The sequence below is a fragment of the Eptatretus burgeri genome, chromosome 7 (assembly GCF_056783735.1).
Source record: "Eptatretus burgeri isolate ZD-2024b chromosome 7, Ebu_testis_v1, whole genome shotgun sequence".
NCBI classification, from domain to species: domain Eukaryota; kingdom Metazoa; phylum Chordata; class Myxini; order Myxiniformes; family Myxinidae; genus Eptatretus; species Eptatretus burgeri.
The window spans coordinates 53,405,372-53,423,135 of record NC_140967.1 but is presented as its reverse complement, the minus strand read 5'-3'; the positions used below and the strand labels follow the sequence as shown (position 1 = coordinate 53,423,135).

At 42.1% G+C, this 17,764-nt stretch overlaps 1 protein-coding gene across 5 annotated transcripts in view; it reads left to right on the top strand.

Annotated features, from left to right (window-relative positions):
• Nucleotides 1-17,764, top strand: part of LOC147023273 (RAB11-binding protein RELCH homolog) — a 149,244-nt gene that overhangs the window by 50,651 nt on the left and 80,829 nt on the right. For all 5 annotated transcript variants that reach the window (XR_015060117.1, XM_085888504.1, XM_085888501.1 and 2 more), the window contains exons 7-14: nucleotides 4,145-4,220; nucleotides 4,331-4,417; nucleotides 4,534-4,646; nucleotides 5,771-5,861; nucleotides 8,208-8,279; nucleotides 9,431-9,571; nucleotides 10,640-10,804; nucleotides 10,995-11,142. Coding sequence is in view for 4 of the 5 variants with exons in the window: in XM_085888504.1 (XP_085744630.1) it covers nucleotides 4,145-4,220; nucleotides 4,331-4,417; nucleotides 4,534-4,646; nucleotides 5,771-5,861; nucleotides 8,208-8,279; nucleotides 9,431-9,571; nucleotides 10,640-10,804; nucleotides 10,995-11,142 (893 nt within the window). In the remaining variant the exon portion in view is untranslated. The remainder of the gene's footprint in view (nucleotides 1-4,144; nucleotides 4,221-4,330; nucleotides 4,418-4,533; nucleotides 4,647-5,770; nucleotides 5,862-8,207; nucleotides 8,280-9,430; nucleotides 9,572-10,639; nucleotides 10,805-10,994; nucleotides 11,143-17,764) is intronic.

Genomic DNA, 17,764 nt, shown 5'->3' with positions numbered 1-17,764 from the left:
TATATATATATATATATATATATATATATATATATATATATATATATATATATATATATATATAGTTTTTGATTTTTAAAATTTTTTTGCAGTGACAGATTTGCAGAACCTACGAAATGTAATGGCGACACATGGTATTACCGAAGTTATTGAGTGTTCTTTTGTTTATGCCTCCGTGACAAAGTCGCTGGAGGCATTATGTTTTTGAATGTCTGTCTGTCCATCTGTGATGGGTTTTTGTTACCGCAATCACTTGTGAATGGCTGAAGGGATCTCAACCAAACTTGGTACAAGTATGTATAATGATGTAAAGATAAACTGCTAAGATTGTGTGGTCAAAGGTCAGAGGTCATGTGAGGTAAGCATTCTGTTACCGTGCTAACTTGTGAACCAGTGATGGGATTTTGATCAAACTTGGTATAAAAAATATTCTGATGAACTGATGAGATTTTGGCATCAAAAGGTCGAAGGTCAGAGGTCATGTCAGGTAAAAATGTAATACCTGAGAACAGCTGAAAACATTTTAATCAAGCTTACTACAAGTATGTATAAACCTCCATCAATGTGTCCATCCATGATAGATTGTACAAAGAGGTCAAGGGTCAGAGGCCACATTAAAACTATTTATGTGATACCATTTGCTATTGGATTTGAAACTAAAGTAAGTACATGTACCATGATGCATATGTACAGATTAGATGTTGAGGTCAAAAGGTCTTCAGGTTTTAGATCAAAGTCAGAGTAAGCAAAGACAATGTGGGCGGAGGTATGTCGGCTGACGTCATGATGCCGAATTATGTCTAGTTCTTATGTATTACCAGCACATTACTTGTAGAGTGAATTGCGTCACCCCCCACCCCTGACAGTGACACACACACACACACACACACACACACACACACACACACACACACACACACACACACACACACACACACACACACACACACACACACACACACACACACACACACAATCCTCTCGATAAATGTCGTGCACGTCATTGTTTCCTGTGCACGTGTTCCTGTTCCTGTGCACGAATTACATTGTTACTCTGAGTAAACTTGCACATCCCCCCACCCCCAAGGCCTCAACCTCCCCCTCTCAACTCTGTCCCATCTTTGCTCCCCCTCCTCCCCCACCTCCCCCACCCAACCTCAAGTCCTCACCCTCCCCTCCCAACCCTAAGGCATCAATCTCCTCTCCACTTCAAGCCTTCAACCCCCTCCCTCACAAATTCCTCAAACCCCTCCCCCACAGCCCCTCAAGCCCAGCCCCCACCACAGCTGCTAACTTCCCCCTACCACAACTCCTCATCCTCTTCTCAACCCCCCCCACAATGAAAATCTTCAGCATCCCCCAAAAGCCTCAACCCCTCTCTTCCAAATCTGTCCCATCTTTACTCTCCCCCCCCTCCCCTCCTCCTCACGATCCTACCGCCCATAAAAGCAAGCGGGCATTACCACATGAAAATAGCGGAATACTTGGCAGGATAGGGGAGCAGAAAGTGTTATCACCAATTTCACAGAAACCCATGTGAGCTATATTTATTCATCTTTTCAACCTCGTATTCATTTAGCATTGTTCTTGCAATTTAGCTTCAGTTTTGTTTGTGGAACATTTTTTAAAATGTATACTTATTGTATATTATTTCAGTAAATTCTGACAGGGAACGCTCTTCTTGTAGGTAATTATCAGCATGAACTAGAACGGCACTCGATGGAGCACATACCTCCACCGAGCTGAACAGTTTACATTTTGTATCCCACTGATAGGCCGGATAGGAATCCAGAACTTAACCAAAATCGAATTGGCTTGTTGTCACCTACTCAACTCATCCACCTAGTTTCGTCCATCCTAATCCGTCCGCAACTTTTTGAGATCGTGCTATATATCATTTTTGGCCCTATCTCTCTATGGTGAAGAATCACTTGAAAAATTATCGGATCCAGATCCGGATCTTCATCAAAATCTAATAATTTCATCCTTATCACACACCCAACCTCCCCACCAAATTCCATCTGAATCCATCCACAACTTCCCGAGATATCCTGTTCACAAACAAACAAACAAACAGACAGACAAGGGTGAAGACATTACCTCCACCCACCCTTGGTGGTGGAGGTAATTACATTTCATTGTCCTGCTAAAAAAAAACACTATGAACTTAAGATATTTAGTTTATTAAGTTGAATAACTGAACAATGTGTATATGTATATATATATATATATATATATATATATATATATATATATATATATATATATATATATACACATATACATACAGTGGGGAGAAAAAGTATTTGATACACTGCCGATTTTGCAGGTTTTCCCACTTACAAAGCACGTAGAGGTCTGTAATTTTTATCATAGGTACACTTCAACTGTGAAAGACGGAATCGAAAACAAAAATCCTGAAAATCACTTTGTATGATTTTTTAAAATAATTAATTTGCATTTTATTGCATGAAATAAGTATTTGATCACCGACCAAACAGTAAGAATTCCGGCTCTCACAGACCTGTTAGTTTTGTCTTTAAGAAGCCCTCCCATTCTCCACTCATTACCTGTATTAACTGCACCTGTTTGAACTCGTTATCTGCATAAAAGACAGCTGTCCACACTCAATCAATCAGACTCCAACCTCTCCACAATGGGCAAGACCAGAGGGCTGTCTAAGGACATCAGGGACAAAATTGTAGACTTGCACAAGGCTGGGATTGGCTACAGGACAATAGGCAAGCAGCTTGGTGAGAAGGCAACAACTGTTGGTGCAATTATTATAAAATGGAAGAAGTTCAAGATAACAGTCAATCTCCCTCGGTCTGGGGCTCCATGCACGATCTCACCTCGTGGAGCCTCAATGATCATGAGAAAGGTGAGGGATCAGCCCAGAACTACAAGGCAGGACCTGGTCAATGACCTGAAGAGAGCTGGAACCACAGTATCAAAGAAAACCATAAGTAACACACTACACCGTCATGGATTAAAATCCTGCAGCGCACGCAAGGTCCCTCTGCTCAAGCCAGCGCATGTCCAGGCCCGTCTGAAGTTTGCCAATGACCATCTGGATGATCCAGAGGAGGAATGGGAGAAGGTCATGTGGTCTGATGAGACCAAAATAGAGCTTTTTGGTTTAAACTCCACTTGCTGTGTTTGGAGGAAGAAGAAGAATGAGTACAACCCCAAGAACACTATCCCAACTGTGAAGCATGGAGGTGGAAACATCATTCTTTGGGGATGCTTTTCTGCAAAGGGGACAGGACGACTGCATCGTATTGAGGGGAGGATGGATGGGGCCATGTATCGCGAGATCTTGGCCAACAACCTCCTTCCCTCAACAAGAGCATTGAAGATGGGGCGTGGCTGGGTCTTCCAGCATGACAACGACCCGAAACACACAGCCAGGGCAACTAAGGAGTGGCTCCGTAAGAAGCATCTCAAGGTCCTGGAGTGGCCTAGCCAGTCTCCAGACCTGAACCCAATAAAAAATCTTTGGAGGGAGCTGAAGGTCTGTGTTGCCCAGCACCAGCCCCGAAACCTGAAGGATCTGGAGAAGATCTGTATGGAGGAGTGGGCCAAAATCCCTGCTGCAGTCTGTGCAAAACTGGTTAAGAATGACAGGAAACGTCTGATCTCTGTCATTGTAAACAAAGGTTTCTGTACCAAATATGAAGTTCTGTTTTTCTGATGTATCAAAGACTTATTTCATGCAATAAAATGCAAATTAATTATTTAAAAATCATACAATGTGATTTTCAGGATTTTTGTTTTAGATTCCATCTTTCACAGTTGAAGTGTACCTATGATAAAAAAAATTACAGACCTCTACGTGCTTTGTAAGTGGGAAAACCTGCAAAATTGGCAGTGTATCAAATACTTGTTCTCCCCACTGTGTGTGTGTGTGTGTGTGTGTGTGTGTGTGTGTGTGTGTGTGTGTGTGTGTGTGTGTGTGTGTGTGTGTGTGTATATATATATATATATATATATATATATATATATATATATATATATATATATATATATATATATATATATATATATATATATATATATATATATATATATATATATCCACAATAAAAAGCTTTATGAATTTTCTTTTCCTCCGAGGGATGAATGTCACAATGTGTTGCTGCAGAGTAATTCCACCAGCGTTCCTCCAAGGTCTGCTCCAAACCTGTCATTTGCCTATTGACTCTCAGTTGACCTCAGAGGTGAGTTGTGACATATCGTAGTGAGCCCACTTTGGCTTCAAACCATGCCTTTGTTTGATTATACCTATTCGTCTGACATTAATACTGGTATTTGTATCATCTTGCTGTAGATTACTGATTCACATGAAGGCTTGGTGTTACTGCTGGGTCGTTGTTTGCCTTATATTGTGCCAAATGTCTTGTTGTCAAAACGTGAGGTAAGGAGCTCCCTTCTTTACCGTAATTAACTCGATTGCATATAGCTGACCACACAGACAGCCAATTGTAGCCATGGTTGACGACAGATGTGTTAGGATATTGAGTGTTTGTGCAGGATCTGGTTCCACTTCTGTTGTCAGTGGCTTTCCTGCATCCTTCTACCTGCACACGGGATAAACTGCTCCATGTATTCTTTAATCTTATCAAGCGTCCAGATCTCAAGCAGAGGTATGGACTTCTTAAGGTGTTTGTTTATTATTTGCATTAGCATGCAAACATAAAGCTCCCACTCACAATTTTTCAGGTTTACTTCCATACCACAGACCTCACTTGGTCTATAAGCCTGGTGTTGGCTTAGTGGTTAGGGTGGCAGCTTGGGATCCTCGGGTCCTGAGTTCAAGCCCCGTTGGCCGCTGAATTAAAATACACCAGGAGGTTGACTCAGCCTGTCATCCTTCCGAGGTCAGCAAAATGAGTACCAGTGTACTGGTAAGGGGGACACTGCATCAGCGGCATAGCCGCGTCCCAACCAATGATGCAACCAGCAGCCACAGGCTGCGAGAGAGACAGAGACAGAGACAGAGACAGAGACAGAGACAGAGACAGAGACAGAGACAGAGACAGAGACAGAGACAGACTTGGTCTATATGAGCTTCTATTTCTTGTCTCCGAGAGATGAATGTCGCAATGTATTGCTGGGATCTTCTTCTTTTCCTTCTTAAAAGGCTACAATTATTCCCACATTCTTGTGGGGTTGACCAGGGGACGATCGGCCCAACTCTTACACGAACCGGCTGGCCAAACCTGACGTTCGATTAAGGTTATGGCAGGAATTTGGAATTTGGCCAGGGTACCGGCGATTATAGCTTGCTTACTCCTTGCGAAGGACACCGTGGGATCTTTAACGTCCACCAACTAATGCCGGCAGATGGGATTCCCAGTTTTATCATCCACCTGAGGGACGGAACACATTGATGAAACACCGAGATGACAGTTTATAGCTGGGCCGAGATTCAAACCCAGGTTAGACAGCTTGGAGGCGAGCGTGCATACATCTCGCCATCCTGCCGGCCCTCATGTGCTGTTGCGATGAATGTCACAATAATAGTGGATATAGGCGGCCATGCTAATCACATTGCACTTTGACTAAGGTTAGGGCAGGAATTTTTAAGACTTGTTTGTTATTTTACTCATCCAAAGAACATTTTGTATAGCATATCTTTTGGTTGCAGAGAATCTCTATTGCGAATGCAGCATTGAAGAATAAGATTGTGGTATTATTGATGGGGATTGCATTTTTCCATGAACAAGCTAAATTGGGATGCTGGTGGTCATATGACACTGGCCATCAGGCACTCTATCCTAGCAGGTTGTGCAGCATTCGGGCTCCTTGCTGGTCCTTCACGCCTTGGATCAGAGCTTCTGCCTCAGTGTTGGGAGCAGGTCAGTTCTTGTCCTCACAGAATGCTTTGTTCACTTGAGTGTGATGTACATCGTATAGATTTCAAAGAAACTAGTTCTATTTCGGCTGTTTCATCCAAACATTTCCATTATGCTTGAGGACTATTGAAATAGAGGCTGGTTGTTTTAATCTCAGGAGGAACAGTGTCTTCAGTGTTGGGAGGGGGGGGGGGTACAGATATTCCATCTGTACCTTGAAATTTCATTTTCATCAGATGACATATTATTAATATGTACGTAGTTGGAGGAAGGAGAAGGGGGTGTAATTTGAGTTTGTGGATGTAATTGTTGCTATGCAATTGAAGGGGGTCGGGGGTGGTTGGGGGGGGAGGGGGAGGAGTAAGAGTGTGGGGAATTTGATTGGCAGGCAGCCTGGAAGTTTATGCCCTCAAATGGATAGGCAGCAACCTTTTTGCTCTCTGCAGACTTTGATAGAATCTGGAGCTGTTCCAGCACTTGGAGTATACCATTCAACCCTGACAAATCTCACACTGTCACTCTGTTTCCAAAAGGACTGTCCAGCAAACCCACCCATCTATTTCCTTGACAAACCACTTTAAGAATTTAAGACCTGCAAACTTTTGGATCTCGTCGGCAACCATGATCTCTCTTTGGCAAATCGCCTCTCAGAGTTGGCCTCGAAAGAGAGCGGCTGACTGTGCATCCTCAAACGATCGTGCCAAGTCTTTCCTTGGCAAAACGATATTGCACCCTCTGCCCTCTTCCTGTGCTCTGTCTCTCCCCTCATCCCTCCCCCAGGCTTCTCCATAATACATGCACTCTGCTAGTAACCCTCGCTATACCTTCACGTATTTGATCCACTTCTTCTTTTTTCCTTCAGTGGCACCATCTATCCTCCATCTGTCAAATATCTCTTCTCTCCAGAGCTTCAAGATGGCTGTTGACCTCCTCTTTTGATGATCCTCCATCCATCATCATGATATTTTCTCTGCTCAACAGCTAAGAAAAACATAAAATGTCATAGCTCCCATTGTTTTAGTAATTTTGCTGTGCAGAGTTAAAGGGCCGCCAGTGTACCAGTGAACCATCTTTAATGAGATTGAAAAATAAAGTGACATGTCTGTGTATGCCATCATGTGCTGTGCTTTTGCCAAATTTGAACAAAAACGGACCATGCATGTCTAAGAAATGGTTGGGGACACATTTAAGTAACAAAATGGCCACCAGTCGTCCATCTTGGACCTTATCTCAAAAAAAAGGAAAAAAGACGAGCTTATGTAAGCCATCATTCATTATCTGTATGCCAAGTTTAAACAAGATCAGTAAATGCAGGTCCGAGTAATGATTGAGGACGTGTTCGACACCGGGTTTTTTTTTTTTTTTACAACTAAAATGGCCGCAGTCGGCCATCTTTGATCGCATCATGAAACTAAATGATGTGCTTATGTATACCATCATTTTTTTGTCTTTCTGCCAAGTACAAATAAATTCGGACCATACATGTCATAGATATGGTTGCGGACGTACGTACACACACGCACATGAAAATCGAGACCAAATCCATAAGCCCCCGTTTCAGACCAAGTCCAACGGGGGCTGATGACCATTCCCAAACCCACCCCTTCCCTTCCATGTTGTTGTTTTTCTCCCCTATCCCTCTGCTCACCTTTTTCATTTTTGTTCCATTGCTTTTTCAGCCCCCTTCTTATTGTGTTTGAGCTTATATCCAGGTTGGTCATCCCATGTGCGTCCTTCCTCCTCCCTCCTTCCTCGTATGCTCTCATTCTTTCTCTGACTGATCATTTCTCCAAGTGTCCATCTGTTGAGTCCTTCTACCCTGCTGTTGGTATGTTTTACTACTTTTCTATCTGTTCTATTTGTTCTGTGTGTTCCAGCTCCTCCAAAAGCTTAAACTTTGTGTTGCACTTTTTTGTATTCAGAGGGCACATGGAGTGGCTGGGACTTGATTCAAGTTCTTCCTTTTTGCATTCATAATACAGTATACAGATGGACCTTATTTCAAAGAGAATTTGTCATCAGCCATGGCCTGACAATGCCAAATCCTATATATATATATATATATATATATATATATATATATATATATATATATATATATATATATATATATATATATATATGTATATATGTATATGTATGTATATATATATATATGTATATATATATATATGTATATATATATATATATATATATATATATATATATATATATATATATATATATATATATATAGATTAAATTTTACTTGTTGCTCTGTGTAAACTGTTAGTTTTACATTGTTTTTGTGTAAAGTGAGACACCATTGCATTTGACTATTTCAGTGGTTAATATATTTTAATTTTTAGATCAACCACAAATATGTGGAGCGACGACTGCTGGTTGCTGAAGCCTGCGGGGTGCTTGCCCCATTCTTGCTGGTAAGGTGTTAGAAAAACAATAACCTTGTACTTCAGTACAGTAGTGTCCCATAATAAGGAACATTCGTGATGGCAGATTTCTTTGAGTCTTAAAACAAGTGGCTTTTCTTGTGGACATCCCCCTGTTTTAATGGACGGATTTCAAAAATGTCAAATGGTGGGATGAAGAAGAAAAAAAAAATCATTCTCAAAATCGGTGGTGGTTTTATAGAGACATTGGGTACAACTCTCTATTATGGCCAGTATGTAAAGTGGCCAAATGAGAACTGAGAACTAGTTTGTGCTACTTTAGCCAAATACCTTCCGTGTTGCTTGACCACACATACCGTCGATCCATTATGATGCTTTTGATCGACGATGTCATTTTTCTCTTGATCTATCAAGATTATGAATGTATGTTTGTTGAAACTTATTTTCACAACGGGAAACCTGTTGCTTGTTTTGCAATCCATCCTGCCTTTGGTGCTGTGCAATTAGCTATGCAAATTTCAAGTCAATTTCCTCAAGAATCCTTGGGTGTTCCTTGCATATTGCCTCAAGCGTTTTTGCATCCTTGGTCCGTTCCAGCTACCAAGCGGTATTTTTAAAAGTACTTAATTAATTATGAATTTCATTATTGTTAAAGTCCTGCCCAAACAAATTTTCAATGCAACACCAGTTCACAAAAACAATGTGTTTGTTATATTGGGACTCTATTCTAAATTGTAGGGGGTTGACTCAGCCTGTCATCCTTCCGAGGTCGGCGAAATGAGTACCAGTGTACTGGGCCGGTGTATACCCCGGTTAAAATAGGTGTACCATATCCCTGTGTCGTAAGAGGCGACCAGGGTTGCGTCAGGAAGGGCATCCGGCGTAAAACCTGTGCCAAATCACGATGCGGATCACACGGATGATCCGCTGTGGCGACCCCTAACGGGAGCAGCCGAAAGAAGAAGAAGAAGAAGATTCTAAATTGTGGCAAAGGTTGTGTTGGGAATCAACTGTAACTCAGAAGTCTGTCTTAGAGACTTTCTATCCATCTACTCTTCATGCTGGCAAACCCATTTGCATAAATATGTGCTAATTAATGAATGCAGACTTTCATCATGGGGAAGGGCTTTCTCTTCCTGATGTACTTTGTGTCACACTTTATCTCTTTCTTTTCACTCTAGAAAAGTATTCGTAGTTCGCTGGTGCTCTCAATGCTTCAGCAGATGCTTGCTGAGCAGCGAGTCTCCGAGGTCCGAGAGGCTGTCATTCGAGCTGTGGCCATTGTGTTGGCCTACATTGATGATCCTGACAAATACTTCCTGGTGAACCTGGGTCCAGGCATATGGGACTGTGGGTGCACGTGCCAAGAAGGAGGCAAAAATTTTGTGTCTGATTGCTTTAGATATATTGTATAGATTAATTATAGTTGATGATGGGTTTTGACTTGAGAAAAATGAAAACTGTTTTGACAATGTCATTTTAAGTTAGTTTACATGGATAGCTGTTGATACAATAACATTTTTTTAGAGGCACAATATTGTAAGTGCAACAAACCTATTTGATATTTTCTTTCCCACTTCCACAGTGCTTGAAACATAGAATGAGTTTGATTTAATTTTAAATATTTGTGCCTTCAAGTGATCACCATTGGACTAGTTGAGCGATCTTGCAACTGTGATTGTTCCTTTTTTTAGTTTGACTTCAACTTGCCTTAACTTGCAAACATAGTTTTTGGTCTTTTCCTGGTTGGCTCGGTTGGTCTGCTTGGTGTTTCTATCTAGAAGATATAGCTTGTCTCACATACACTGGATTGGTCTGTTAATCATTCCCTCCTGAATGAAGGTGGATGGAGGTTGTTTTCACCCCTTTCTGTTTGTCTGTCTGCCTGAATATGTCTGTGAGCAGGATATCTCAAAAAGTTATGGACTTGTTCAGATGGAACTTGGTGGACAGGTTGGGTGTGTTTGACAAAGATGAAATGATTCGATTTTGTTGAAGAAATGGATCCGACGACTAGAATTTTTAAAGTGATACTTCACCATTGAGAGATAGGACCAAAAACTATATATAGCACGATATCTCAAAAAGCTGTATACGGATTATGACAACACTTTGTAGATGATTTGGGCAGGTAACCAGAACAAGCTGGTTAGATTTTGTTTAATCTCCAGATGCCGATCCAGCCTATCAGTAAGATACAAAACGTAGACTGTTCAGCCAGGTGGAGGTATACGCTCTACCAGGTGCCGTTCTAGTGTACAAATGCCCTTGTAACTAATGTTAAAGTGCACTGATGCTTTCTCATGCGCTAATATAAACCTTGTATGCAAATAAAAATCCTTACAGTAGTGTTGGATTTTAATACCATTGTCTCTACTCACAACCTTCAGGGTTATGAACTGCTGCTGGTGTCACTAGCTGATAGTGCTGAGGGTGTTCAGGTCACAGGCCGCTCATCTTTACTACCGAGTCTTGCTTGCTGGGCTGCAGAGCTTGATCGGCTGGAGCCACATCTCCTCGCAGGCCTGCTTTGCAAACTACAAGCTCTCTGCTCTGTAAGTATGAATGAAAATACCATAAGGAATAAGAATTCGATTGAACAACTCTTTTATTTTGTCATGTCACATTCTTTCTTTCTCTCAATGCATTGTGAGATGTGATTTCTTCAAGTCCATTTTGGGGAAATTAAACCACCATCTTTGCATTCTATTTGAAACGCTACTCTTCTTGCTGTATTTTCTAAAGGAATGGACTGCAGTGCAAGATGAAAGGAAACTGTGCATGTATCTGTCAGTTGTGCATTCACTTCTGCCCTGTCTCTTCGTCCACGTGCTCCAAACGGCACCATTTGTCGAACAAGCTGCCAGTGTTATTGGGAATGTGAAACTCGAAGGTCAGATGTGGCTGCTGTATGAACATTGTCATTCGCATAAATTGAATATTCTTTACATGTGGAAGTTCATTTGTAATGTTTTTTTTTAATTTATATTTATTTATAATACTTAGGTAATGACTTTGTGCATTCACAGTTGCCTGTCCATCAAATGTTTGCAGGTAATATACTGCCAAGATGTAAACTTGATAAACGTATGATGTCTGTTTTCTCTCTTTTCTCTGATATGTGACACGAGCAATGATTGATACGCACGACTTACTTGATTTTGGCAAATGGAAAATCTCTCTAAAATATGGCATTGAGATAGACTGCTTATAAGTTTGTTTTAATTGCACAATCGGACTTATTTATTGTAATTATTTTACAGCTATGCAGTTTTTATCTCTTGGATCGCTGGGCAATGTATGGATGTAGTTTAGGCAAGTGGATTAAGTTTCCCTTTCCCACACCCGTAGTCTGTATTGCGCAGAGCACGCTCTTTATCTTTACTTGGCATATGTAGAACCTGATCACTTTGCTGATGCTGATTTAAAAAAAATAAGGAAAGAATATAAAATGAAAATATGATGGAGACTAAAACAAGTTGTTGAAAGTTGATTTGCATTAATGCCTGCTCTCAAACCTCCAGCGTGTGCAATCGTTGGACCATTGGACCAGCTTTGGTTCAAATAATATTTCAGCACTATTTTAGCCCTTTTTCCCATTTCATTACTATAATATCTTGATAAGTAATGCACCTGCTTTTGAGTAATATGTTTTGCGGTTGATCCCTGAATAAGGTGCCATATATTTATCAATTAACCAAATAGTTCAAGAGTATGCTCTCATTTTCAGGGGATTATTTAGGTTGTTGTCGTCTCTGTTGACATTCACTTATCAACGTGAAAGAGTAGCTGTGATACCCTTGTAAAAATGCTGAGCCCTTGTGTGCCAGTCTCAATGTTATCCACCACCCTGTCCAAAATTCACAACTCCTTCTTTCTAATAAGCAGCATTCCTGGTCAGAACTATCTCTCTAGTTCATCAAGATATGGTTATGCTCATGAGAGAGTGGTTCTGTGGCTGCAACCACACAGTCACTTAAGTCCCTTCACTCCAAGATTAACCCCAGCAGCTCCAGCAATGGAATTATCAGCACACAGCTTTCTCTATTGAATCAATTGAATCTATTTTCTATTGTTAAAATGTAATTCATGATATTCATACATCCATAATAAGTTATCTAGTTCCGTCAAGTCCATGTCCAACTTCTGGTGACGTCCATGATCAGATTTGTGTTAGTTCTTGTATGAGCCTCGACAATGTATACCAAAAAATAAATAGAAACAACCAAGTGAGTTAAGCAATAGGAGGAACTGCAACTGATTTTTCATACAAGGTGACTGAAGGGCAAGGTATAATGGGCAGAGTGGAAAGATCACATGGGTGAGGGAAAAAGGTGATTATTGACTGGGTCTGAACAATGACTACTACCAAATGTGGTTATGCTTGCACATTTGCAAATGAAACAATGCATTTAACAATGCCGAGCTTTGCCAGGGTATACAGATTACAGTATCCTTACTATAATTCACAGACCAGTTTTTGTTTGGTGCACTACGCCTCCTACAGTTCTGGGCCAATTGCATCCAGACTTCCTACAAAGGATCAGCATGACCCCACTTAATGTAGAGGGGTGTTTTTATCTTTTCCTGTGGTCTTGGGAGGGTGAGGGGAGGGGGGGATGCAAATTCTCCATGTAAATGTGTATCGTGTAGTGCTGCCTCCAGGTGGGGGAGGGTATTACAAGTCTCCACCATTTACAGTACAGTATTACTCTCCCATGTTTTTCCAGTGCAGAGGTGTTTTGAATTAAAGCAGTTGGCATGTTTTTGCTTCATGCACATAACGCAGGTTATTTTTCTTTTTTGCTCATGCAGAGCTGTCAGTTGCCTATACACCCCCCAAATGAAGGTATGCATCAGAAGAACGAGTTGTCTGCTTGGAACAACATCACCCAGAGGGCGGGTACTCTGCTAGTATCTTGAAATAAACAATCAATATTGATGTAGATTTGCGTGCGGACTGGACATGACATGTCCTTTCAAGAACGATCAAAGCTTATCTAAAAACCTCGATACCTGTGCATTAAATACCAACTTTCAGCTCAAAAACTGTGCTGTTCCTGCTACCTAACCCACCCTCAATTTCTCTTTCCTGCATGAATATTGTTTATTGCCATCCATCCATCCATCTTGTCATCTCACGTATCAACAAACCTTGATTTTGTGCAGGTATACCTCTGGCTGCGACTTCCCTCTGCTCCCACCTCGTGTTTGTTTATGTGGTGTACCATTCTCCCAACAGTGACGACTGCATCTACACCTCTCTCAGATGACATGGACCAACTTTTAACCACTCATCCTAACTCTCTCTTCCTCATATGTGGCGATTTGAGTTGTCACCATGCAAATTGGCTGGGTGTTTGTACTTCTCTCACCATCCATGGCACTTCAGCAAAGGACTTCTGTAACTCCATGGGATTGACTCAATCTTGTTGGTTCATGTTGCCAAATATTGACACTTTCCCACTCAGATTTCTGTCAATGCAAAATCCTCCCTTCTGTATTTAGTAATACCAACTTCCCCACCAATGTATCTAGCTCTTCCTCTGCCCCAATCCGTTCTTGTGACCATGTGCTTGTGAAGGTCAACATCTCTCTCGCCAATCTCAGAGAACAGTCTCAGTGCCAGCAAGTCTGGCAGTTCACTCGGGCAAACTGACATGGACAACAAGCAGCTATCGCATTTCAGGACTCGTCTCGTACAGTATATCTACCCCCCCCCTCCCCCCGATATTAACTCGGCCTAGAAATTATTCTATAGTCACCTGCTCTTCTTTATGCACAGATTCATCCCATCTCGTCTTCAGTTATCATACCCATCCTCCCGCCCTTGGTACACTGAATCCTATGGTGAGGCACTTGTTGAAACAACTTGCGTTCTCCTCCTGGAAGGTAAATCCGACCAAAGACAACCTCAGTCCATTGCACAAAGCCCACAAGAAGTGTGTGTCCACCCTCAGGAGAGTCAGAAAACAACGTCTGTCCATTTCAAGATAGAACTTTCAAACTTGTCTCCCTCCTCTAAAACTTGGTTGTGCTTTGTTAAGTTGGTCATTGATGTATACCCCATCCCCACAACCGCCATTCATTCCCTCTCTGCAAATAGTACCACATCCGATTCCACTGGTGAGAAGGTCGAATGACTCAACCCTGTATTTGCTTCCAAATATTGTCCCCAACTCTCTCTCTGTCTCTGTCTCTGTCTCTGTCTCTCTGTACCCACCCTTCCCTGTCACACACAACTGTTCCTGGAATCTTGTGTCTTTTGCACCTGAGAATTTGGAGAAGTGTCTGACAACTCTCGACTTTGGCTCTGGAACTGGACCAGACGGCATGAGCTCACGTGTCCTAAAAACCTGCTTTGCTGCTCTTGCACTTCCTCTCTCTGCCATTTTCACCCTGTCATTTGCATTTGGTCATCTTCCATCTGCTTGGAAGTCAACCAACATCACTGCATTACATAAAAAGGTGCAAAAACAGATTCCCTTTACTATAGACATGGCTTATTTCTATTTATCAGCTAGGGCATGGAATCGATCATTGCAGTCATCCCATCGTTGACCACAAACATAAAATCATTCCTTTTCTCCAATGACTTCATCTCAGATTATCAATTTGGATTCAGACCCAGTCACTCGACCTTGGACATGCTGCTTCGACTCTCCCAACAATGGATTAGAAACCCTCAATTTCACCCATGAGATCAGGGCCATCTCTCTGGACATACAGTATCTTGAGCTTTTGATACAGTCTGACATCTTGCCTTGCTCTCCAAACTGTCTGCCAATTGCATCCAAGGCCATCTACATTCTTGGGTTACCGACTTCCTTTTCTCTCTGAGACAACATGTGGTACTCAAACAGATTCCTTTGTTCTCTTCTCCCTGTCAAGGCTGGAGTGCACCAAGGCTATGTTTTAGGTTCCATATTGGTCTTCATCTTCATTAATGATCTCGCTGACTCTGAAAAATCCAAATCCAAATCTACCTCTTTGTAGATGACTCCACTCTCTGCCATGACATCCCTCATCCTTATGACAGACATGCAGCAGCCTTTTCCCTCTCTTCAGACCTTGAAAAGAAAATCACAAACTGCATTGAGAGCCCCCCTGGGCACGCGCGCGCGTGTGCGCGCACACACACACACACACACACACACACACACACACACACACACACACACACACACACACACACACACACACACACACACACACACACACACACACACACACACACACACATTTCTCTCTCTCTCTCTCTCTCTCTCTCTCTCTCTCTCTCTCTCTCTCTCTCTCTCTCTCTCTCTCTCTCTCTCTCTCTCTCTCTCTCTCTCTCTCTCTCTCTCTCCCTGAAAGGACCGCACAGCAAACCCTCCTATCTACTTTCTTAACAACTCTCTCAAAGAAGTCGTCATTCAAACTCTTGGGTCTCACTCTCAACCATGACCTTTCCTGGGAGAGCCACATTTCAAACCTCGCCTTCAAAGCCAGTCGCCGACTGGGCATCCTCCATCATGCAAAGTCCTTCCTCGGCACACCTGAGCTCCTATCCATTTACATGGTCTTCATCTGAAGCTTGATGGAGTACTGCTTTCCCCTCTGGGCTGGCGCAAATGTACCACAGATCCAAATCCAAATCTAACCATATGTACCACGTCCGTGTGTGCTGTATACGTACCTCTACCTTGGAGGAACTGTCGACTGTACTTCCCGATCGGGACACAAACTGCACTGTACAGCTCGGTAAGTGGTTTAATTACCCAACCAAGCACTCCGATGGAACGCCTGGCTTGGCAAGTGATTACCAATTGCCGTCGATCCATCTATGCACTCGGAAATGTCCGAATTGGACAAATCAACACTTTTTTTCTGGAGTTGGAACTGCTGATACTTTCAAATCTGGAGCTTACATTTTCTAATAATGCTTCGTTTAAGAGATTCTCTCAGTTATTCATATACGCAAATTAAATAAAGCCACAAATGCTGGCATCCCCAGGAGTTTATAAGCACCACAACATACCCAGCGAGTCGGAGCTATGATGAACAGGCATTCGATAATATGCGAGGAAAGTGGAAAAAAAACAAAAACTTTTCATTAAGAAATCGTTGTGGCCTGTTCCAAGCCAAAGCATGGTTGAGCAGGCCACAAAACATGGCGGCTTCAGACCCCAGCGAGGTTACCCAGCAAATGCCTTGAGACCCCAGACAGTGAGGTGGCCGAGGATCGCCTGATGAAGGATATAATTAATTATCTTCAAAAGGGGTGTTTTAATTAACCCAAACACCCAATTTTCACTCTTGCACTTCCTTGGAGTTTACTTAGGATGCATGAAATGTTTCAGGCTGCTCGGTGTTATGGTTTTGGAGTTATGGAGAACACACACACACACACACACACATTGCCGTGTGTGTGTGTGTGTGTGTTTATATGCACATATTGTGAAGGATGATACCGGTTGACCATGGGGAGATAAGAAATGCTTTGAAGAGTTACTATGAGCACCTGCTAAATGTGGAGTTCCCTTGGAACAGGGGTATTTTGGAGGCAGTGGAGCCGGTGCAGGGCCCACCACCTGAGACATGGAATGAATGGGTGAAGAAAGCCATCGATGAAATGAAGAATGGTAAAGTGGCGAGCAGCGCTGGTATTGTCGCAGAGATGCTGAAGGGATCTGGTGATATTGGAGTGAATTTAATCACTAAATTGATAAATGCAATTATGAGGGAGATATCACATGAATGGTTGAAGAGTGTAATGGTGAATATTTATAAAGGGAAGGGTGATGCCTTAGTTCAGAGCAAATATAGGGGTCTGAAGTTGCTGGACCATCGAATGAAAGTGTTGCAGAGAGTCATGGATAAATTGACAAGACAGAGTGTTAACATACATGAAATGCAATTTGGTTTCATGCCAGGAAGGGGCACAATAGTCAATTTTTATTGTTCGGCAATTACAGGAAAAATATCTGGGATAGAATAAACAACTATACTTTATATTTGTGGATTTGAAGAAGGGGTTCGATAGAGTTCCTCAGTAAGTGATGCAATGGTCCATGAGAAAGTTACATGTGGAGGATTGGTTAGTTAGGGTAGTCATGGCAACGTACGATGGCCCAAAAACCTCTGTGAAGGTAAATGGAGGGCAGAGTGAGGATTTTGAAGCGAAAGTGGATGTTCGTCAGGGTTCAGCCTTCAGCCCAATCCTGTTCATTATGATTCTTCAGGTGATATCACAGGAATTTAGAGGAGGCTTACTTTGGGACCTCCTGCATGCTGATGACATAGTGCTGATAGCCGACAGTGTGGAAGAGGTAATGGGTAGATATGCAGTATGGAGGCCAGAGGACTGAAAGTGAGTGCAGGGAAAACAAAAGTACTGATTCGTGGTGTGGGAGAAGGAAGTGTGGGAAAAAGAGGGAGGTTTCCCTGTGCTGTCTCTAGAAAAGGTGTAGGTAGCAGTTCAATATTGTGTAAATCCTGCAAACTGCTGGGTGCATAAGAGGTCTAGTGGCATC